Source organism: Neolamprologus multifasciatus, chromosome 3, assembly GCF_963576455.1.
Source record: "Neolamprologus multifasciatus chromosome 3, fNeoMul1.2, whole genome shotgun sequence".
NCBI lineage: Eukaryota > Metazoa > Chordata > Actinopteri > Cichliformes > Cichlidae > Neolamprologus > Neolamprologus multifasciatus.
Window position 1 is genome coordinate 21,715,400 of NC_140441.1, and position 24,440 is coordinate 21,739,839.

Consider the following 24,440-nt stretch of genomic DNA (forward strand, 5'->3'; position numbering starts at 1 on the left):
TTCTCATGAAAAATATGCCAGTGAAATCAAGGAAAAATAGACGCTTTTCTTGAGAAAACTACGACAAACTTTTAGACTACATATTTTAGTCAAATTAATCAGCTTTAGATTTAGTCTGCTACAATTTTATGAGATTTAGGCCACTAAAACGAGACTAAAAAGATTGCGATCGCTTAATTATCACCAAAACAAAATGTTTTTCTCAAAAGTCTACGACTAAAACTAAATTAAAAATGAACAGTGATGACCACTATGCAACCAAATACCACTGCTTAGCGGTATTGTCATTTTATGTAATGCTCAAAATGATCACATTTGTTTTGTCGTACATCGATTTATAGCCGACAGTTCGTCACCGATGGACATTCTGGGATCTGGTTGACTAGGTAACACTCTTCACGTTTTTAACCAAGCTGTCACATGCCAGTCAGCAACATCCTTTGCTATCGCGGGTAGCGGCTTTCTTGAATTGAAGCTGAGGAAAGTTGAAATTGGGACCCAACTGCTTCACGCCAACAGCAGATAGTTTGTTATCATTTGAGGTCATTGGCTTTCTGTGGCTTCTGGTTGCAACACCTCTGTCATAGTGATTAAAAAGGTGAGTGCATCACAGGAAGATCTCAGCAGCTTAACTAAGGGAGGATTCAGGGTCACTTGATCCAGTTCTAAGCATAAGATTTATCAAAAAGGAAGGTTTTAAGCTTTAAAAAGTAGAGAGGTTGTCTGTCTCCCAAATACAATAACTTAGGGTTGAGAACAGTAACCTAAGTTTTATCTTTAGAAGCAGGAAATTAGAGGTCATTCAGGTCTTTATGTCTAAGACATTCCTGCAGACTAACTAATTGGTGTGTGTCACCTGGTTTGAATAGATGAAGCTGGGTATCTGAATGATTTTGCACAAGGGAAGCGTATGTAATGCAAACAGAAGTGGCCCTGGCATAGAACCATGTGGAACTCCATAATTAACCTTAATGTGTTTATATGAACAAAATCAAGTCTATTAGATAGATATGATTCAAACCACTGCACTGCAGTACCTTTAATACCTACAGCATCCTCTCTGTAATAATAATCTCTGTAATAATAATCGAACACTGAACTGAGGTCTAGCAGGACAAGTCAGTTTTAGGTAAATTTCCTTCCTATGTGTTTGGGCTTATTACAAAGTGCAGATGCACCCGGTTGATGTGTCGTTAGTTCTGCATGTATTTGGTCAGAAAAAGAATTATCGGGTGATCTAAAAAGACATGGAAAGCTTTCAGAATCCAGTCCAATTATTTGGTTTCATTAATGAAAGAATCATGGAACAGCACAGACTATTCAAATTATAATCAGTGGAATTTCATTTTAAGAGTAACAAATCTACAAACTACAGTTTACACTGTACCTAAAATCTTGACAGTCCACGTGTTGCTGCCTGTGTCTGCACGTATCAAAGGATTCGAATTTGGTTCTGAAAGGCAGTTTCACTGCATCAGTTGAGAACAAAAATCCTCTGAGAACATTTGCCATGTTCTTCTTTCACAATAGAAATGCAAATTTGTCTTCTACTGACGTAACACTGGGCACCAGCTAAAGGAACTGACGGCCTGCTGAGTCACTGGAGGGACCGCGATGTGTGCATCGCTAGTCTAAATTAGTGTCTCGAAAAGCCTTTTAATGCTCACTTTATGAAAAGAAAAATATGAAGTGGTGCTGGCAAAGATGTGAACTTCAAGGACATTTCACCACAGATAAGAAAAGACAAAGGATGGCGAATAAGGAGACATTCTTTCTGTTGCAGACCTTGAGAGATATCCTGATGGCCACATTTGCTCAACAACAAGCTGAAATAACACATGCTACAAGTAACACATTAGCACTAGTAAATGAACAACTGTATAAGACAAATAGCTGCTCGAGTGTTATATTAAAAGCAACAGCAATTGGTTGCACTGCTGCAGCATGAAACTAATTGCAGGCAGACTAGCAGGGCCTCTTTGCATATGTTGAAAGGCAGCTTTGCCTTTGCTTTATGGGACCATATAAAGTAAGCTAAGAGGCATGAATGCAATGATAGGTCTTTGTGGCTTCTGTGGTTAACAGTTAAGATAGCCCGATAGCTGTGATAGTTACAGACACAGTGTGTAGCTTGCAGAATATATTTCTGCAAAGTGATCAAACGTCCTTTAGGTTTCCAGGGATAGACAGCCTCGGTCCTGAAAATACGACAACATGTCTACATACACAGACAGAGAGTGGCACATGTTCAGAGCGAGGCAGACACGTACACAGCAAACAAAGACAGATTTCTTCATATCAGATTCCAGATTGGGGGGAGTTGGCGACATACTTCCCATGAGTCTCTGCTTTCTCTAAACAGTCTAGACTCTATTCACCCCCCCCCCCCCCCCCCCCCAAATATCTACTGTATCAATCCATCTGTCCTCATCAGCTTATCTAATATTACTGGAAGTTATTACATCCATCACTTATCTATCACCATAACCCGGAGTGATGATATTTTTAATCAACAGCATACCTCAGCGTTAATGAAAGCCATTAGTTTGTGAGTCTGCAAAAGGAGGATAATTAAGTTGATTAATTATTATTAATATGTCGCAGATTTGGAACAAAAGGTGAGGTGCACTTGGCTGCAATTCATTATAACGTGAACTACCAGGAGGTACACCTGATTTATCTCACATGACAGCTGGGCAGACTTTTGTGAAACTGTAGCTCCCATGATAAAAAATCTTTTTCATCCCTTTTTTTTTGTGCAGTCAGGCTTATTACTTCGCTCAAGATCAAAGTGGGTGTCGTTTTGCGTAACATTGTACTCTGGGTTGACAGTTTTTAAAACGTGTTTTCGGAGATCATGTCACATGCTCTTTGGGTTTTATCAAGTTATTCTTAGAACAGCCGAGGTCTGAACTTTCTGTTCAGTCATTAGCAGCAGGTTTTTTTTTTTCCGTTCACATCAGTTCGACAGCAAAAATAAAACCTTACTTTGGGAGATCAGAAGGCCTTTTACAAGCTAATGCCTTTATTCTTCCAACTCTCTTTATGTGAGATTCAGACAATGGTTTTTGTCTCGCCTCACTGGTACCAAGAGGACAAACCATACCTTCTGTGTACTGACCCCCCCACCCCCACCCCCATCCAACATCCAGCAGGACATTTTCTATGACATCATACTGCTTTCTGCTGCCAAGAATTTTTTCTTCCATTAATGCCCCTAACTTTAGAACCATTTGCCCCTCAATGGCAATATCTCCATCGATCACCAGGCTAATGCATCCGTATTCACAAAGAGTCACCACAGGAGGTAGTTTGAGTTAGCGGATTTTATTATTATTATTTATTTTTATTTTCTTTAAACTGGATGCTGTTCCTGATGCAGCCCAGGAGGGATTTGCATCTCTGCATCTATATAACCTGTTTTGGTAAAAATTAAGGCTTGTGTTACACATTTTTCCCTAGCAGTTGGCGGTTGCCATGGAGTCATGAATTAATTTCTAGGCCTGTGTGACAAGAGCCTTTCTTAAATAAACGTTCAGAAAAAGTCACTGTGTCACAATTTCTCTACTCCTATTATTACACTTTGATTTAGTGGACTGTTTGCTTACACAGCATGAATATCATGGGATTATCTCAAATAGAGAGGTGGCGGAAATGGTGAAAGCAGCATTTAACTGTGACTGACTCACTAACCGCTGCTATTTGCCGGCATTTACAACTTGTTGAGCCTCTAACCACACATAGAGAGCTATTCACATCAAACAATGCTACAACACATGTAACATTAACAGCTGATAAAAATGTGTTTTAGCATAGTTTTAGCACTGCTAACCTCACAGATGACACATTTCTCCTTATTCTCCTTATAGTGATTGTTTTACTTATTTTGACCTTTGAGGCTTTAATTAATATTCTTGTTCTCTGTAACATTAGTTTAAACAACCAAGAAACCAAGACAGTAGCACCTTCAATGCTAACACTAGGCTCAATGTTAGCATCAAAGGGGAAGACTGGGAAATAGAAACCAGTAAATGACATTAGGTGGCTGTGTACATCTTTTCCATTTATTCTATGGTTTTGTCCTGGTTCTGCAATTCGTCCCACCATCAAAAACATGCTTGGGTAATTGTACTGTTACTGTGCGCTTCATCAATGCAGTAACTAACATGTGGAGATCTAAAATTGAGTTTGCCTGCAAGGGGAGATATCTTATCTTAGGGAAAGTAAGTAGAAGAAGTAAGTATCTTAGGAACAAATATGCTTAACTGCTTAAAGAGAGATCAGCACGAACATTACCTTTTATTTTATTTACATATTAAACATGCAGCTAGAACCAGCACTGATTAGCTTTGCTTAGCATAGCTCTCAGACGTAAAGGGAAACTGCCAGCCTGATTCAGGTCAAAATAAATAAACCAGCCCAGTTATAAAGAAAGACAAAGAGTGTGCAATCACTTTGCAGTTGCTGACACAGTACTGACACTTCTGGCAATGTTGTAGTACCAAGAGATAATTAGAAGGCATACATGTTAATTGCTGCACTGCAGCTAACACCTTAATGCACAAACTCTGTCCTCTTTCAAAGCTTGGACTTGTGACTAAAATCTCATTTGAATGTTCCCTCTAAGGTATTTCCAGACAAGTCAACAAACCTTCAAGAAGCTTCTTTTTATAGATATACCATACCCTCCATGCTCCATGAGGCTCCTCCTCAAGTTTCTTCTCATCATAGCAGCCTCATCACAAATAATAAATATATAATGTACGCTTATATTGGTACAGGCTTCTCACAGGCAAGTCTAATTTTGCTGCTAAGTTATTATGCACGGTCTGTTAGGAACTAATAAAGCACGCACACAGTAGCACCACCGCATCGCCACTTGCTGTGATCTGGCTTGTGTCCATGTGATTTCAAGTGATGCAACATGATCCAGTCGAACGTCCCTTTGGCAGTCGAGCAGCACGCAGCTCAGCACCCTGAAGGCAAAGACGTGCACCTGCCGTCCCCGGTGACTGATCTCAGAAACAGACCCCGAAACGTCACTCAAAACCACCCGACAAGACCCAGACTCGCGGTGTAATAAGAGACGGGATTATGTTTAACTGGGCTGGATTCCTCGTCAAATTTCAAATGCTTTTAGAAGACTGTAAAAAAATATTACTGTGACATTTATGGGTTTCTATATATATATTAACGGTATATATTTAGGATAACGAGAGAGGGAGGAAAGAAAAACCTGATGGATGATTGGAGACCCACATTAGGGGAGTGCAGATTATAAATATATTATATATGAAACAACTTCAAACATGATGATGATAAAAATGCTTTGATTGGTAGGATTCTCTCTCTATTATTGTGGAGTCTTTACCTTGAGCACCTTGAGGCGACAGTAGATTTGGCGCTATATAAATAAAGTTGCATTGAATCCTGGTAAATTTTCACCCTGCCGTGACAATTATTTATGACTCTCCTCTCTTAAAGTGAACTTTCAGAGCAGCCCAAGCCTCTTTTTTTTGTTCAACATCCTGGTTGATATCTATGTGGCGTGACACGTCAAGTGAACGCTGCCAGTGCAAAGGGAACAGAGATATGTTGGCCTCTATACTTCCTTGTTTGCTCTCACTCCTCTATCACCCCGTGCTGACAGTACGTTTAAGGTGGTAACTTATGTATTAAAAACTAGATATTAAGTGAGGCAGACGTTGAGATTGGGGTCAAAATGAGCAAAAAGAGCTCAATCTGTACTCAAATACAGGCGAAGACTGTGTATGACCTGTGTGTGTGTGTGTGTGTGTGTGTGTGTGTGTGTGTGTGTGTGTGTGTGTGTGTGTGTGTGTTTGCGTGCGCATGTTTTATTACTTGTGTGGTGATATGACGTGCGGTCAGTGTTGTCTCTGTGGATTTATTTCCATCTTCCATAGCGACAGTGATTGTAGTTAAGTTACAGAAGAATTTTAAAGGTGAAACAGGTTCATGTGTCAGCGCTGTGTGAAAAGATCGCCTTCATACTTTCAGAATCACGCTGTAATGACATTCTCATCATGCTAGGGAAGCTAAACAAAGCTTTACTATGTAATGGAAATATTTAGCTTTTTCAAATGTGGGCATCTGAAATGCAAAAGTCTTGAGCCACCCCTTCATTTCTTTCTATTTTGCTTGGGGAATGGGAAATAGGAGGGACAGCAGTTTACTGAAACATGAATAGTTCTCCAGGCTTGTCATGGCCTTGCCTTGCTAAGCATTAATTTCTTTCTCTAAATGATGTGAAGATCATATTTACACAACGTGTAAACGTGCTTAAGGTTTGAGCGATGTTAATATACAAACAGCCAATAGAGCTTGAATAGAGGATTATGTGTGTAAAATAAATGGGCTCAACACAGATGCCACTTGGGAAAGCCATCCTCCATCATATCTGCCTTATAGAAAGGTTTTCTCATGTTTTCTATCAAATATACAGACACAGGAAAACATGACCACAAAGCCACTTGCGTCACTGTCACATACATCATCCACCTCTGTGGAAACATGACTTCAATTGAACTTGACTTCCACCTTAATATTCTCTTGAAATCTTTGTCATGAAAAACAAATATTATGCTCGTGGTCATGACATGATAAATGTCACCTTACTGGGATAAAGGTAGCGGGAAAGAGGGAAAGGAGGAAGTGCAACAGAGGGTGTAGGGTGTCAGCCAGGTGGCAAAGGGGCAAGAGTGTGATTAGGTCTTGATTGCCAAAGGCCAGATGTGAGCTGACCCCACACGTCAGTCTGCCTCTTAACTGTGTACCTCCTTTCAGCTCATCACTGCTAGAAAGAGCCTGACTGTAAATCAAACTGCTGGTAGAATGCGACCCGTCGTCCCACATACCACAACAGGGGATCGAATGGCTAACTGTAGCCCACAAACCCCTAAACCAAACTTTCACATCATAAATACAGTTGTATTAATTACCATTTATTACATTAAGAGCTCTCTTTCTAATCCCTTTTGCATGAATACAGACTTACCAGGCTTCAGTTCATCATAAATATTTCAGAAAAACTAACAACAAGATCCAAAAGACACGCAGAATTTCATTACTATTACATAGTTACTATTTCACATCTGAATTTTATTATATATTTTAAAGGTTTTGTGGGATCACTGAGGTACACATGGGGTTGCCGTCCTTCTCAGGAAATAACTAACATGGAGTTACCATGATCCAGCTGAACGTCATTCACATTTTAATTGCTCATGATGTTGACTCACTGAGAGACACACAGGTAAAATTTCCACCTTAAACGTTACAGATTCTTTTGTCCGGTTGCGCAGTCACTTATAAAAATGTATATTAAACTTCCGCTGTGGAAACAGTGGATACATAACCTATGAAACGTGCCTACTAAGCCTATATAAGCCTGAGAGCAGCCTATGATCCTGCACTGTGTTTTTGTGTATGCTGAGGTTAAAGGCTCGGCCCTGTCGGCCCCACTCACTGCAGAGCAATCTGCCGGACCAGACCAAACTTTGAAAAACACAAACACTGTGTCTCACTTCCTTCTCTAGGTGCACATTTATTTAGCACACGGCAGTCCCTGGACTCTTTATTAGGTACACCTGCTCACTTTTATATCTAATCAGCCGGTTTCCTGCAACTCGGTGCATTTAGGCATGTAGACATGGGGAAGACGACCTGCTGAAATTCAAACTGAGCATCAAAATAAGTAATTAACATTATTTAAGCGAGTGGTTGTTGGTGCCAAGTGGTCTGCTCTGGGTAATTCATCAAGTCCTGATCTGCTGCTTGGCTTTTCCCACACAGTCACCTGTAGGGTTTAGAGACATCGATCCCACAACATGTTGAATCTTGAAGCAGGAGCTGACAGGAGCAGCAGAAGACCACACTGCTACTCCTGTCAGCTTCCGATGAGTGGTTGAAATTTCTTAGTGGTCCCTCCCATTGCGTAGCCAGCTTTCTGGTGCTTATGAGTACACTAGATAGTGCTGCTCAGACAGTAGAGCGTGTTGTCTGCCAACTGGAAGATCAGTGAATTGATCCCAGACTCCCACAGTCCACATACCCAAGTATCCTTGGGCAAGGTACTGAACGCCAAGATGCCCCCAATGCTTCCATCAAAGCATGAGTGTGTGTGTAAATGCTGGAAAGCTCCGAGGCATAGATAAAAGTGATTTCTGAATGTGTGAGTGAGACCTGTAGTAGGAAAACACTTGGAGTGCTCAACCGAATAGAAAAGCGTTACATAAGGCACACACTAATACATTTTCGTTTGAAAGCACACACCATCCACACTGAGACAGCGTTTTTGGTCAAGGAGAATGGAGCTTTTTGAAAATGCTCTCCAAAGTGGATACATTTGAAAACGTCGTTTTCGCAGCGCAGTGTGGAAAGCGTAAACAGAGACTTTTTAGAACAATGCATTTTAGTCATGTGAACCAGTCATGTGACCAATTAAACTAAGATTAAAGAGGGCATTATACAGAAGTTTGCTCTCAATTTTGACAGCCCTATTAAAGATTAATACCAGTTTGTACATGCTCCAGAAAGCTTTTCTTCAAATTCCTTAATTCTCACTCGCTTTTGCAACTTTGTACTTTTGTGTTACTGGCAGCAACAACTCCACCTCATTGTTAGTCCATTTAAAAAACTCGGATTAGTGTAGATGTAGCCTAAGATTCAGTCCATGTAGCCACAGTTGTTTGTGTGAATGCACTCATGCTCTCAGAATAAGAATTGCAATGAGTACTGTATAGTCTCGTTTATCTGCATTACTGCACTGTTTTATCTTTGTAAAGCACCAACTAACTTGGTTCTGCAGTGGTCTGATTGGTCAGATTTGTTGATTTAGATTCGAAAAATTGGAAAAACCTCGCTCGATTTGAAAAAATCAATGCTCTTTGTATGAAAAATATTTTTGACGTATAAAATATTTTACACGTCCAGTGTGTCTGTGGTCATAAAGGTCAGAACGTGATGTGAGCCGGATTTTGATGAGGCCGAAAAAAGACAAATCACTTTTTCAGTCACAGTCTCCTGCTCGTCTTTCATAGAGCCAACTGATGGACAGCCACTAATTTGATAAAATAAATCTGCCCAGCTTTGAAACCCGACTCCATTTGTCTCAGGAGACCAGAGGAGGGGTTCGAAAATATTAGGTAAAAAATAAACAGCCAAAAACAACATGAAAGAAACGATCAGCCTCTGCCTTTACTGAGCCAAAAGGTGATACTAAGCATGGGGACATTCAGTATCGCACTCGTATACTGTACACGCAGGCGTCGGTAATCCACACACGGACGGACACACAGCTCCTCCGTGTGGGCTGAGGTCCAGTTCCGACACTCCAGCCTTCGGAGGTCTTTAGACGGGATTCACACAGCATCCGGCCCTTTACTGAGGCGCCACCACAGGGCTGTGGGGTATAAACGGTTTCTCACACCAGCACTTCTCAGGCAGTTAAAAACGTCTCTGCCAGCAAACACACATGCACACACACACACATGCACACACACACACATATGCACACACACATGCACACACGCACAGAAAATGTGACTGCAGTCCCAAGTGGTTGCTTTTCAATGTAAGGAGGTGGCTGATTACCAAGAGACCCACAGGGCACACCAGGTCAGCGTGATCTCAGATGTCAGCCATACCCTCCAGCACACACACACACGCACACCGTCCATGCATAAACACATACTACAGTACCGGTGATATTTTCACCTCTTCAACTACTAACATCAGCTTATTTACTCAGAAGTAAAACTTTTCCAAACGACTTTCTGGAGCTCTAAACGCTTTTAGTTTAACCTCAAAAAGCAAAAAGAGTCATCGCACGCTCTCGATAAAACTATAAATATGAACAGTTTCAACATTTAATGATAAATTACTTCACAAGTCGTATGAAACTGTAAGTAAAGAGTCGTGTGCGTCTTCGATGATGTGTCTGTATGTTAGGAATGCTGACTTGGCCGTCTCCTCTGATGACTTGTGGCCTTTGACTGATCCAATGCCACAAGCATTTATTCACTCTTAGCTTTGTAAACTAAACATTTACTCAGATTTGCCAGCTTTCAGCAATCAGTTGGAGCAAGTTGCATTTATAAAATAATAGGTCAACTTTAACCATTTGGGTGGCCTGTTAAACAACAGGGTGTGTTTCAGAGGGCAAAATACACTTTGTGAAATCTTCTTCACAGAAATGCAATTTAGGTATAATAATTATGTAACCGCAGCAGCTTATTGTACTATAAAATGTGTTTTCATTGTTATCAGCCTAGCACCTGCCATATTATGTTTCTTTATAGTCAGAGAGGTCACAAATTTTACAGCAAAGCAGTAATTAAATCAGAAAACTAGGAATGTAACACAACTGGCGGGATTTTTTATATTACTTTAGTAAAGGAGATATGCTGAGGACAAAATATATAAAAAGAAGATGGAGACTAGGCCTCCTGTAAATCAAATGTTTTCACTATGACTGTGTAGAACAGCTCACCTACACTTACGGGACACAGCGGATCATCTGGCTCCACCTCAGCCAAACCCTAACATCCTCCTCTGTCGTGCCAACGCTGCTTTCGGTTCGGTACGCATATGTATCAAACAATACAAAATTTTAAATTTATTTTATCAACTTTTCTTCTGACAATGCTGTCTGTGTTGAGCGCTCAGTGGATCTGCGTTCAACTACTCCGCCTAGGCTGCACTGTCGAGCGCAGATCCACTGAGCGCAGCGCAAGCTAGCAAGACAGAAGCCAAGCTCGTTGCAACATGGCAAATTAAACCTCCCCCACCCTCATTCAGATCTGGCCTTTGGAACTATTTTGGTCTTCATGTGACATATGACCCTGAAGGTAAGCGCGTCATGGACTTAAGTAAAACAGTATGTCGGATGTGCCACGCAATGCTCAATTGGTGGGAACTAGTGCGTTAGCGCAGTTAGCTTGTTAAGGTGTTGACGCCATCCAGCCCCACGCACGAGGCGATCTGCGGTAGCTCGTTAACGGAGTTTTGCAGTGTTGTGGCGTTAACGTCATTTCAGATTAACGCTGACAGCACTAGTGGGAACACAACGAATATGACTGCACATTTACGCTGACATCATCCTAGTGCAAAGACAAGTGGAAGCAGACAACAACAACAAGCACGCATGCTACAAACTTTACCCGAGTCATTGAGCACAAGATTCTCCTGATGGGGACCTGATATTTTTAATATGCTGCTGAGAATATAGCCCAGAAGAAGCGTATAGTATAGCTTTTATTTTGGAAAGAGATGTAATAAACTCTCTTTTACAAAGATGAGTGATTTCTCCATCAGATAGATTTATTTTTTTTATTATTTTGTTGTTTCAGCAACATTAAATTTAAAAACTGTACTTTTGAGTTAAAATATATATTTATAAATGTAATAAATGACAAATTAAAAAGGCATGAACATTTTTTTGTATCGAAAAAGTATCGAACCGTGAATTTTGTGTATTCTTGCACCCCTATTATCCACTATCCCACCACTGCGCACGTGTAAACAATCTCAGCCTCACATCTCCAACATTGTCTCCAACATCCTCAGCCTGAGCTGTCCCTTTAAACCTTCCCCTTCACTCCTGCTGCTTACCCTCTGTCACCAATCACCCCTGACACTCATCTCCACCTGCTGCACAGTTTCTGAATTCTCATGTCCACCTGTCTAGTGAACTGTCCGCTGCTTTGGATGGGTTACCCCAGGTATTATAATTCATCCACCTTCACTACCTCCACCCTTGCAGCTTCACGTGATCATCCTTATCCCTCTGTAGTTAGAACAGATCAGCTGTGTTAAAAGATCTGGTCGAGTCCACTGCCCTCTCTCCGCGTCACCTCCAAACCTCCACAGGTATGTCATCTGGACCCGCCACCTTTCAACTCTTCACCCTCTTCATAGCTAACTTTCTGCTTACTCATCTTCTAAAATTCATTGTAACCGCCCGAATCTCAAAGGTGTATGCCCCGTGCTCACCTCCACGCTCTCATTGACCTCTATCCCCCCGTCGTTGTCATCGTCCAGCTGTTTGTGGATGTGTCGCAACGCCTCCAAACTGAAGCGGTCGGCCTCGCCCATGCACGGCGGCATCACTATGAGGCAGGGGTCTGCAGAACAAAACAAAACAGAAAAATAGAGATGAGAAGGGAAAGGTTGAGATTAACAAAAGCAGTACTCTCGTCTGAGTATAAACAGGTGAAAGTTACACCTGCGAGCATTCGTAAAACCAGCTCTACTAAATGCTACCCAGGATTTCAAGGAATTTCTGCTATGTTGTTCACTCGCTGCATACTTGGAACATGGAGGCAGCACATTGAGCAGAATGTAGGTTACAGTGCCAACAAAACAAAGAGCACACCGGGATGATATGTAGTAAAAAGAGCGAACAGAGACCGGGCGGTTATTTTTATATTCTCAGAGAGGAACGTCGTTCTTATAGCGTTTAGATTTTATTTGCTGACTGTTTCTGAAACAAAGAAGCTTAAGATGCCGCTGGATGGGTATGCGGTGATATGCTAATGCAGGGTTATGATAATAAAGTCTTTGACAGCGTGTGTTTACATGGTTTCACCTGCTCTCACAGCCCCGACCACACCCACGCTCCAGGCATTTATTAAAATCAGCTCCACTTCCGTGTTTGAAATGGACACGTGACGTGAAAGCGCACTACAGGAGAATCCTCCACGTGCTCATTAGTGTTTCTTTAATTAAAGACTTCGATAGCTCAATTATTACAAATGCTGAGGTGACGATGATGTCTGTGTTTTTGTCACAGCAGCGTGCAGGCGAATCGGCGGTCCTGCCGGGCTCTGTCGCGTGCTGTTATCATTCCTGCAGCGTCCCCAGACATTCCCCCTCTCTCTCTTGTTTTTATTCAGCCCCGTCCCGTCCCAAAGGGGGAAATGAGCCCATTACTTCCAGCCTTCCTAGCGATGGACAGTTTCAGCTGGCTAAGAGCCAAACTGTCTCAATGGAGCCACAAAACCACACACAGAGGCAGATGTGTACAACCACAGAAACCACGGTTTGTGAACAAGCGCACAAAAAAAAGACAAATGCATACATCACAAGTGCAAAGACATCCCTCTGTAAACCACAAAGACAGAACATTTTTTTAAAACACTTATATTGTAAAAACAACAACTGAATCCAAGTCATCCCAAGGCCTAACAAATAATGATGCTCCCTGCTGTTTATAGAGCTACACAGCACTGAAGGCCAACAATACAACAGCGAGACAGACACACACCCAAACACATGCATCAGGTTTTTAAGTGTTCTTGGCAACAGGCGGCGTTTCCGAGTGCGTTTACACGAGCGCCACCGCAATGGCTTCACAGAATGCAAACAAGAGGCGGTAAGAAGTCACATTATACGGCTAATAATAGCTCTTCCCTGAGAGCCAATGAACACGCCGTTTTTGAATGCACAGCTGGGCAACTCGGACAACCGCACACCTCGAAAGTGATTCATTTTGAATGTTTAATTGCTCCGTGCATTTACCCGACGACCAAAAAAGGAAGCAATCTTCTTTATTTTTAATGCTAGGACAAGAATCGGTCGACATGTGAAAGCGTGTCAGCCGGTCAGTAAAGATGTTACATGTTCAGCAAGTATAAGAAAAGAAAAACATCCCAACCAAACATCTCGTCACGCTGTCACGAGCTTCTCGTCATGGGTAGATGCACGTGTCTTTCTGCTAGGCGATGCGGGTTGCAGGTGTAGCTCGGCAGAAAGAAAAACAGTACCTGGTGAACGTGGAAAACACCCGTGAGGTTCCTGAGTTTTATCAGATTGTTAACAAGGGCGTTTTGAGCGCCACAGGAGCCAACTGGTTCCACTATATCCGAGGGAAGATAGAAATCTCTGCAGCTGGGAAACTCGAATTAAATCGGTGTACAGCAAATGGTTAGTGCAAAGAGTGTTTGACACAGACAGCTTGACAAAGTCTGGAAACTCAGTCGGGGATAATAAGCATCGTGACAAGGTTTTCATCTTTCTTAGTTAACCCTTCAGGCTGTGTGCTCATACAAAAGAGGGTGTTGGTGTATATTGCATCATTTGACTCTTGTTCTGCACAAAATGAACGGACTGAGTCCCGCCTACATCAGAGGAATGGCTCACGGAGAGTTAGGAGAATATCAAAAAATGCTAACAGCAAAAAGACGAGAGAAATACCGGAGAGGAAAATCCTGTCAGTTCACGAGTTAATATATTTATTTCACCACTAAATGCACAGTAGATCTGCTAAACTGGATCCATTTAAACATGAAGCTCAACGAGTAAATTTAGAGGTCACACTGCAGGAGACGCGGAAGTTAATTCACTTTTTGCCAAATTAATGCTGGAACATTGCAAAACATGCAAACTGATCAGACTGCAGTAGTAGACTGAAGTACATTCCCTCACTGGCCATTAGGTACTCCTCTTCAGCTGCTCCCTAATGCAAGTATTTAATCAGCCAATCATGTGGCAGCAGCTCATCTAGACATGTAGGAATCGTCAAGACGACCAAACCAAGCATCAGAATGACGGAGAAAGGTTATTTAAGTGGCTTTGGTTGTTGGTGCTAGGCAGGCTGGACTGAGATTTTCACACACACACACACACACACACACACACACACACACACACACACACACACACACACACACACAGGAAGAGAACAGTAACTAAAAAAAAGAAACCACTTGTTACAAGCAAGGTACGGAAGAGCTTTCTGAAAGCACAACACATTGAAGCTTGACCATGACCATCCTTTTATGACCACAGTGTGCCCATCTTCTGATGGCTGCTTCCAGCAGGATAACACACCATGCCAAAAAGCTCAGCTCATCGCAAACTGGTTTGTTGAACATGACAATGTACCTGTACTCTGTACTCAAATGGCCTCCACAGTCACCAGATCTCTATCAACTAGAACACCTTAGGGAACGAGGTGGAACGAAAGATTCGAATCACGGATGTGAAACCGACAAATCTGCAGCAGCTGTGTGACGCTGTCGTGTGAATATGGAGCAAAATCTCCCAGGAATGTTTCCAGCACCTTTTTGAATCTGTGCCATAAAGAATTAAAGCAGCTCTGGAGGCATAAAGGGCCCAATCCTGCACCAGCGACGTGCACCTAACAAAGTGTCTAGCGAGCGCATTCATGTGCTTTCTGCAGAATTTCTTCCAAAATGTTTTCTCTCAGCTGAAAAGAAATTGTGGTGCGCTTGGATCGCGTTCACAGAAACAGAAAAATGCAGCTTCTGACTAATTACATAGCCTGCCCTGGAGCAGGCTGCGTTCAGAACAGGTTCCCATCGCAGACAAGCCGGGTTAAAAGAAAGCCACCTTTGTGACAATAACTCACTAACACATTAATGCCGCTTCATACACACTTGCGAGACCAGAGGAAAGGCGTGTGTGTTTGTGTGAACTCGCTCCATTAGATCTGCAGGTTCCACTTTTTTAAAGCACCCTGATGAGCATGTACATCTCGCAGGCAGCCATGTGATATTTTCTGTGGGTTTTTGATGTCAGATCTGTTTACTAAAGCCAGACTTGACACGTTAGTTATAGAACTGCCACTTGGCAATCTACAGAAGGAGCAAAGAGAGGCATTTGATTGGACGCATGCCCGGGGCTAAGTTTAGATGAGAGGACACTGGGTAGGGATGAACATGTCGAGCGAAGGAACCAGCACTGGCAGAGGGCTGCGAGTGGCCTCACGATTGGCAGAAGGGAGCGATACGCCGCCAGAGGTTAGATAACACCGTGATCATTTGTTCTTGTGCAAACAGATACAGCGGACTGGTTTGAGGGAGTGAAACCACAGAGGCTTTAAAATCTCCACCTCTCAACACGATACAGTGACAGGGCTGGGCTAACTTGAACTGAACTTTTGTTTTGACTGATGTGCTCCAAATAGAAAAATCACTTGCCACTTTCTTTCTGACAACACGGTGTGCACCAATCAGGAACTGACCTTTACTAGGATTCCCCTAAAGGCTGTGTGCTGTTGGGACAAAAAGATAAAATAGGAACAAAGAGAACCACAAAACACTCCAAACCACTTCCGTCCCCATAACGAAGACAGTAGATGAAGAAGCGTATCTGTCAGCGACAGGAAGTAATATCAGTGCGAACGAGGCTGCTTTAGATAAGCCTCATTTCGGCAGCGTCTGTGCGCCTGTGCTCGGTCAAAAGCCATCTGATGCTCGAGAACAAGTTACATAATGCATTTGCTTAGCTTGCCAGAAAAGTTTACATAGTCTGCTGTTTGCATAGCATGCACATCTAGTTTGCTGTTTGGTTATTTAAAGGAACCCAAAAAGACTTGACTTTTTTATGCCGAGAAAGAAGCAAAACACAAGCCGCGGTTTAGCCGGAATTCTTTCTTTTACAGGAATGTCGGAACTGACAGCAGCACCCTTTCACTGTCTGTGATGTTGGTTTTCATTCCCTCTACAAGTACTACTGGCCTAATTCTGTCCCCTGCATAAAGTAAAAGATGCTTCCAAGATAAAACAAAAGAAGAAATTTAAAAAAGCTGTCATTCACACGCAGGATTTAAGCTGTCCCACCTGCTGAGATATCCAGAAATGTGACAGCGCAGGCCTTTTCTTCCCCATTTCTGAGTACGTTTGAGGATAGTTGTTAGCACTACAATGAGAAACCATGTGACGGGAAGTGGTCGTCGGTGACCCCCCTGAGCGTTCCAGGGGGACGCTTGCTAAAAAAAAATCAAATTAAAAACAGCCGGGACAAGCGGTCCCGAAAGATGACAAAATTGGAAAGCTCTGGGTTATTTTTAACCTATCAGGCTCCTGGCTGGCAGGATGTAAACGCTCAACAATGGCAGAGGTCTCCCTTGCTCAAACACACACAGATGTTAAGCACACACACACAGATGTTAAGCACACACACAGAGATGAGCAGGAAAGCGGCTGTACAGTAATTTGCTTTGCTATAACTCACAAAATGTGTGCAAGCTGTCACCGTGGGGGTGGGTGGGTACTTCATAAGAACTTGATAGCTAAAGCATTTATCTGTCAGCTGCTCGCTTTAAAGTCATTTCCAACATCTTTTTTTTCCTGCTCTATATGCATGACATTAACAGGGTGTTGTTTCATGTTGACAAAAAAACGTGAAGTCAGTGAGAAGCAGACAGAGAGCAGTGTGTGTTTGTGATGTTCGATGTGTTTGCCGTGGGAGCTGTGGGGTGAGGGGGGAACTTCCTTGAATTCGATCCCTGTGACATTTGGCCTTTTGTGTTTAAACACTCGAATCGATGCGGCCGACCTCATCCCGCTGAATTCTGGGTGTGTGGTCTGTTCAAATGTTAGACAAACATGTCTCCTACAGAAAAAAGAAAAACAGCTTTACTCGCTGATCTTTAAGCCCCTGTAATCTTTTCATGTGCTAATACGAGCGCTTTGACAAGCCTTTCTGTTCTCCTATGCTTTTATTCACCTGAGATCAACGCCGAGGCAGGAGTTTGTTCTCTATTAATGCACACGATCCATCAAGATAGCTACTTTTATAACCTACTGAGCATTGTGTAAATAGCAAATCTTGACAAAAGCTGTTTTCGCCTGATGCTTTTGGACTAAATCGGAGTGAAAAGGGTCCAGGCGTGGTCTGAAATCATCCTCACTGCAGAAAACTTCATGTGTAAGACGTTTTCCCCGTACTGGAAACCCAGATGGAGTCTATAGGAGGCAGGACACGCGGCCTGTACAGAATCTATTCTTAAAACTGGCTCAATCAGACATAAAGTCTGAAAAACGTCTGTTCAACGCCCGATCTGTCCAATTCAGACCACCTTGCATCCTCACATGCAGTTCCAAATAATGCCACAGCTATAATGGCTATAAGTATTACTCATCTGTCCCATTGACCTCTATGATATGAGTCACAGCGCCGCACCACTTGATTTGAGTCAATCCCACATACATCTTTGTGCAGCTGTCATAGTGTGTTTGATTCCACAGCTTAAAATAGTCGCCCACAAATCCACTGTTTAAGCAGCGTTTGCCAAAAAAAATGAAGCGCCTGGCTGTCTTAAGATATTACTTAGCTCTAAACACACACGTTTGTTTTCACTGAAGATGTGGATCTGGCAGAGAGCTGCAGATTTCTTGACAAATAAATAAGGACGAGAGGCTGATGTAAAGAAGGGGAGCTAATAGAGAGCGTCTGCTTATACACGGACCAGACTGCATATCACAACATGGCCCTTTAAGCTCTTGAGGATTACACTTAAAACATGTGAAATACATAACAATCAATATTTATTTCGTATACTTCTCATCTCTGCAGACAGGCTTTAGTTCAGTTACATAGGAAGAGTACCAGCGGTGTGTCACGTCAGCACCTCGTAGCCCAGAGTGAGATCTCCACCTGAGAGACAGGTCAAACCCGGTCTTGGATGAGGAAGCCAAGATTCAGTGTAAGAGTATCTGGGAGCTGATTGGGTGTGTGCGGAGGCAATGGGGAATTAAGATAGCAGGACGTGATGGGCCTGACATTTGACTCTGGGGAGCCAAAGGGGGGCTGAAGCGGCCTCTTTCCCACAAACTGCTTGAGATTTCTCGGCGTCCTCAGCCACGTCCTGCGCTCACAAGCTGACGTCTCCCTTTCTCTCTGGAGTACAGACACACACCTCTGCTTATTCAAGCAGACAGCGATGTGTCTGAATGGCGCAATCAAGTAATGGGGAAGGAGGCTTGAGAGCAAACATGGCGCATTCTAAAGCAGACGAGAGCGAGCTCACTCGTGCGCCTCTTCACGTCGAAGCCTCCTGTCATCTCAGATACTCAGATGACAAAGGCTGAGGAGACGCTAATAAACCTAACTGAGACACATTTAGTTAAAAATGTTTACTTAAACTGCGCCAACACTTTGCATAGCATGCAACTACTAGAGGTGAATGATAAGTCATAGAATATGACTCTCTAAACAACTACAGCAGATACTTCTGTGATAATAACCTGGCAAAATCTGAATTAGCATAAACCTGCATCCGCTTTATACCCGAGTGAGCCACCCTGTCCTCCAGTCACGTGAAGCATGTGCTGTGTCAAGCACAGCTGAAAAAGAGCACTAGTCCAGCTCCCTGCTTACCTTATTGTGAACATGAGAATCACGCAGTAACTAACAATATGAGCATCTCAGGACGCACTGCCCACAATAACTGTAACATGACACAGCAATCATCTATGACACATCACAGTATCTGTGTAACAGGAGATTAAAGAGCATTAACATACGAGAACAGCATTAATGACGTATTTATTCACGTCGGTGTGTCTTTATCGTTGTTCAGTTTCATTACTGCCAAGTCATACCTCAGCTCGCTGCACATCATCCCCCTGTGAATTTCTTCTGTGCTGTGACTCAGTTAACTTTTCTTCCCTTTCGGTTAATTTAGCTGATAAGAGTCATAGAAAGAGCCTGATTCAGTGGCCGATATGCCAATTTATCAGTACGTATAACGGCCGATACGTAAAGATTAAGGTAAAGAAGAGACAGGAGAAACACCCTTCAACCATGTTATGATTGTTGATGTTGCATAGTTTGTCCACCAGGGGACAACTTCCCAGTTGGCCCAAAAAAAAAGGAAAACAAAAAGAAACAACTAGCTGATTAGAGAAGAGTCCATCAGAGCGTAAATGAGTAATTCTTATGGTGGCAATGAAACATTCATATTGTGATAGCAATCATATTAAATAGCTACACCAAAAAGCTGTTTATGGTCAATGTGTCTGAAAAAGGAAAAGATTTCGGCCAATATATCGGGAATATCTTTCTTTTTTTTTTAATCACCAAAATATCAGCATTGGTGTTAAAAGTCTTACATCTGTAGATAAGCTAGCAGAATATCAGGATGAGGCAACTGGTGGAGTTCGGATTTCACATGTTTTTTTACAAATATATATTTCTGTTATTTTGACCCAAAAAGATCCCAGATAGACTGGAGAACAATGAAATAAAACCCTCTCATAATTTTGATTTCCAGGAGAAAGCCAGCTTCCCCACAGCCTGCGTGGACACTTGCTCGTGGACACTTCAGCATAGCGGGCCCGCGGTCTTGCTTAACCGGTTTCTTTCTGCTCTCATATTTCGCTACATGTACATGACCCCGTTGCTCCAGCGTTAACAACACCAGTTACAAAACCAGTTCAGGTGACCTCCTGCTTGGGTGTCGCTCGGCTCTCCGGCCATTCTGTTAAGTGCATGCATGCACTTTCCTCCGTACAGAAACCATTTCAGCTGATTCGCTGGCAACGCACCAAACTCTTATCAGCTTTCACACGTTTACAATGCATGCCTTAACCGTGTGCATGATAAATGACATGTTAAGAATACCCTTATAAGTTGCTCTATTTTATTAATGTCTTGTGCAGCCGTGAACTTCTGCAGGCAGCTTTTGCTTGCTTGCAAGGGGCTCCTCCTTATGTCTGACCCTGCCCAGCGAACCCTTTTATTATCTTTTTTTTTTGTGCACAGGTAAACACACCTATTAGAAGCTCAAAATTTATAAAAGCAAGGAGCAATGTGATGTCAGTGTGTACCAGGCACGTCCCCTGTATCCACTGCCCATATGGCAGTGTCATAAGTCAAGCTGACGGGTCAGTATTAAAGGCAAGTAAATAAAGCTTCTGGAGAGTCTACCATTTCAGCTCATCAGCAGCCATTAATAAGACACAAATATCATTAGCTGCCTACAAATGCCACCCACTAGTCCAGATAGAGGAAGAGAGGTGGTTAGTTAAGAGGAAGAAACAAGATACAGAAAGTATTCGTGTGTTACTCTCGCTTTGCACAAGCTGTTAAAATGAACGCATCACAGACATGCACTTAAAAACCTACATCTCTTACTCAACAAACACTTTAAAATTGAGATTTGGCCAGCAGAAGGGGAACGAACCGGATAAACAATAAACTAGATACCATAATTAAACAAGACTTTCTCTCTACTACTTTTTTCCCCCTGGCAATAATTGAAGAAATATTTATTTCTCAGGCTCTTAGGCTTTTGTTATGTTTGAGCTGATGTTTTGTTGACAGGTGTGCTTTCACATTCCTGTGGGTGCCTTGGGCATGGCAGACAAGCACAAAGTAAAATGCCACACATGAATGTATAATTAACTCATTTCCAGGTAGGGAGTGACAAGTGAATGACAGGCTTCTTTTTTTTAAAGGATGACTCAGATTGTTCACGAACCGCTTACACAAAAAAGGAGTTACACATGTAGCCTCGACGAATTCTTGGAAAACCTCACACTAAGCTCCACGCTGTCCCGGCTAAAGGCGTTTAACATGTCTGAACTGCAGCTCGGTCCACCCGCACGAAGCAATGGAAACAAAAGATGGTGCAATACACAGGTGGAGGTGGATAAGCATGGGCGCAGTGAAGCAATGCAGCGAGTGCAAAACTCCAACATGCACATCTGCAGTCTGACTGAGCAGACTGTACATAAAAGATGGACACAGAGATTGTGACATCACCTACTGGTTTGTGGAGCTCCATTCTTAAGACGCCAGCTGAGAGTTTAGGTCGTCGCCATCATGGTTCAAACATCAGAAAAAGGGGAATTTGAGTAAAAAAAACACAAGACAGCCGTGAAGCAAACCCTACTTCATTGTCTGTTTCACTCTAAATGAGATAATTTGGCAAATTAATATAATGTTGTATTTAACAAGTGTTAAAACATTTAGGAACATAAGCTCATCAGGAAAGTGTTTCCTGTGCTCACAAATCGAGCGACCAGTACCAGTGTTATTGTTATAGACCTCTTTGCAATCAAGCTTGGCCACTAGATATAATGCAGATTTTACTTTTTAGACTCAGCGGACTCATCCATCTCTTAAATAAAGTCTATTTTTTGGTTTTTGGTACAATGTTTTGTTTTCTTTTGTCACTAGCAGTGCTGTGCAGCATTGTTTGCCTACCGAGAGCCATTGTTTGAAAGTAACACAGAAGAAAACTACAGTTCCGTCCACAAGTCATTTATTTATATATAATATAATCCATCCATCCATCCATCCATTCGCTTCCGCTTATCCTTTTCAGGGTCGCGGGGGGCGCTGGAGCCTATCCCAGCTGTCATAGGGCGAGAGGCGGGGTACACCCTGGACAGGTCGCCAGTCTGTCGCAGGGCCAACACACAGGGACAGACAACCATTCGCACTCACATTCACTCGCACATTCACACCTAGTGGCAATTTGGATTATCCAATTAACCTATTCCCACAAACTGCATGTCTTTGGACGGTGGGAGGAAGCCGGAGTACCCGGAGAGAACCCACGCAAACACGGGGAGAACATGCAAACTCCACACAGAAAGACCCCGGCCTGATGGTGGAATTGAACTCAGGACCTTCTTGCTGTGCGGCAACAGTGCTAACCACCATGCCCTTATAATATAATCATTTTATATATATAGTGTGTGTGAATGCGAGAGTGAATGAATAGTGACATTGTAAAGCACTTTGGGTGCCTTGAAAAGCGCTATATAAATCCAATCCATTATTATTATTATTATTATTATTATTTTGCTTGGAAAATGGGAAATAAGTGCAGCGATTTATTAAAGCACGTGCAGACATACATGGCAATTCTAATTAGCTTGAAAATCAATATTTGGGTTGATCGCATTTATTCTTTAGCACAGTCTAAAGGTCATCAAACCTGTTGTCACTGACTTTTAGTCCAGTTCTTGTGAGGTTTGGCCTACCTCAGTCTTTTCTCCTGTTTCCTTTTCTTAATGAGCTTCTTGACAGCCACACTTCCACTGAGACAATTTCTGAGGAAGCCTCATTGAATGAACAGTAAATGCATCAAGTGACGGGCCAGATGCATCTTTCAGGTCCTGTGTCAGGGCTTTGCTGGATGTTTTTTCCTGTTTCTTAAGGACAGGACTTACATATATGTTTCATCTGCTGTGAGTAATGTTTTAAGCACAAAACTTCTTCTATTCCTCAAGACCATTTAAAAAAACAATTACAAGAAAGTCTGGTAAAATATAAAGAAATGAGGAATGGCTCAAGACTTTTGCACAACACTGTACACTCTGCAACTTCAGTTTTGCAAAAGACTTTCACCTTTCTATCTTTGATTCAATAAGATGGTTGAGGGGACCTTTTGTCTTTGACCTTCTGAACCCAGTCATTTCCATTTATGTTTGGGATGGACCCACATGAGCCACCTTAATGGGCTTCAGTAATCCTCTGCTTAGGTCACAGCTCAAAAAAAAAAGAGGACAGATAAAAGAGGGAAGAAAACTAGAGGAAAACTTCCAGAAAAGGAGACGCTACTTGCGCCCCGGTGTTCGTGGAATGTTTGAATAACAGCCCCAAACACGAGACGTGTGATACATGCAGCCGACCAGAAGAAGAAAAGAAAAAGGGAGAGACGGAAAAGACAAAAGGCCGAGCGCTGGCCTAATTAGCCGGCCCGGCTTCAGACACGCTCCTCTGGATATAACGTTGACTGCTCAAATGAAGCATAGAATGTGTGCATAAGGTGACCAATCACAACGATCACAATGATCCAAGTCGTGCACACCAGCGTGCAAAAGATGCATCCCGCATAATCCCAGTTGGGATTAAGTGTTCCTGGGTCTGTGACATGGCCTAAGGGATGGAAAACTGGGGGTTAAGACTTTCCCAGTGGAGTTTTGAGAAGCACTTTATTTAGGTATGGTACACCATGTTCTCTGACCTCATCACAGAAAGAAAATTAATGTAACAAAATAACACCAAGAAAGAACTAGATCTGCACAAGTAAACAGCAGCAGAATCTGATGATCAAAGCTGAGCAATCAGCTGAGGAATTTAGATACAGAGCTCACAAAGAGTCAGAGAGAAAATCTAGATACCTGATTTTAAGTCACACCAGAATAAAATCAGATATAATCAGACCTAAAAAAAATCATCTGATCTGACCTAATCGTCTTCTTAATTTCAAAAAAACATACATCCATTTTTACAGCTGATCCAACTTTCATGTGGGCTGAAGTCCTTCCCCGCAGGGCAACTCCACATCCACACCTGCGACCAATTTAGAATCGCCAATTAACCAATTAACAAGGACGACTTAGGACTGCCGCAGGAAGTTGGAGTATCCAAAGGAAGCCCACGCCATCCCAGGGAGAACATGCAAACTACACACAGAAAGCCCCCAGAAACTTGCTCCACCAAAACCTTCTTCATGTTGCTACTTGTGGAAATTGAAGCCATTCTCAGGTGTGTGTACACAAGTGAGTAAAATGTTTCACTACTAACAAGTAAATTAGTGGTTTTCTTCAAACATGATGCACTCAGCTCAAGCACCTGTTTGTAAAGATGAGCTCAATAAAGGTGTGGCATCAATGTAAGTGCATGAGTCTCACTCCAACCGGTCGCAGCAGATG

General features: G+C 42.4%; 1 protein-coding gene across 1 annotated transcript in view; it reads right to left on the bottom strand.

The window, feature by feature from the left end:
• The window catches only part of stim2b (stromal interaction molecule 2b), a 58,911-nt gene that overhangs the window by 21,656 nt on the left and 12,815 nt on the right, over nt 1-24,440 (bottom strand). Inside the window, exon 2 of the mRNA XM_085155515.1 lies at nt 12,013-12,143. Coding sequence (XP_085011641.1) covers nt 12,013-12,143 — 131 coding nt within the window. The remainder of the gene's footprint in view (nt 1-12,012; nt 12,144-24,440) is intronic.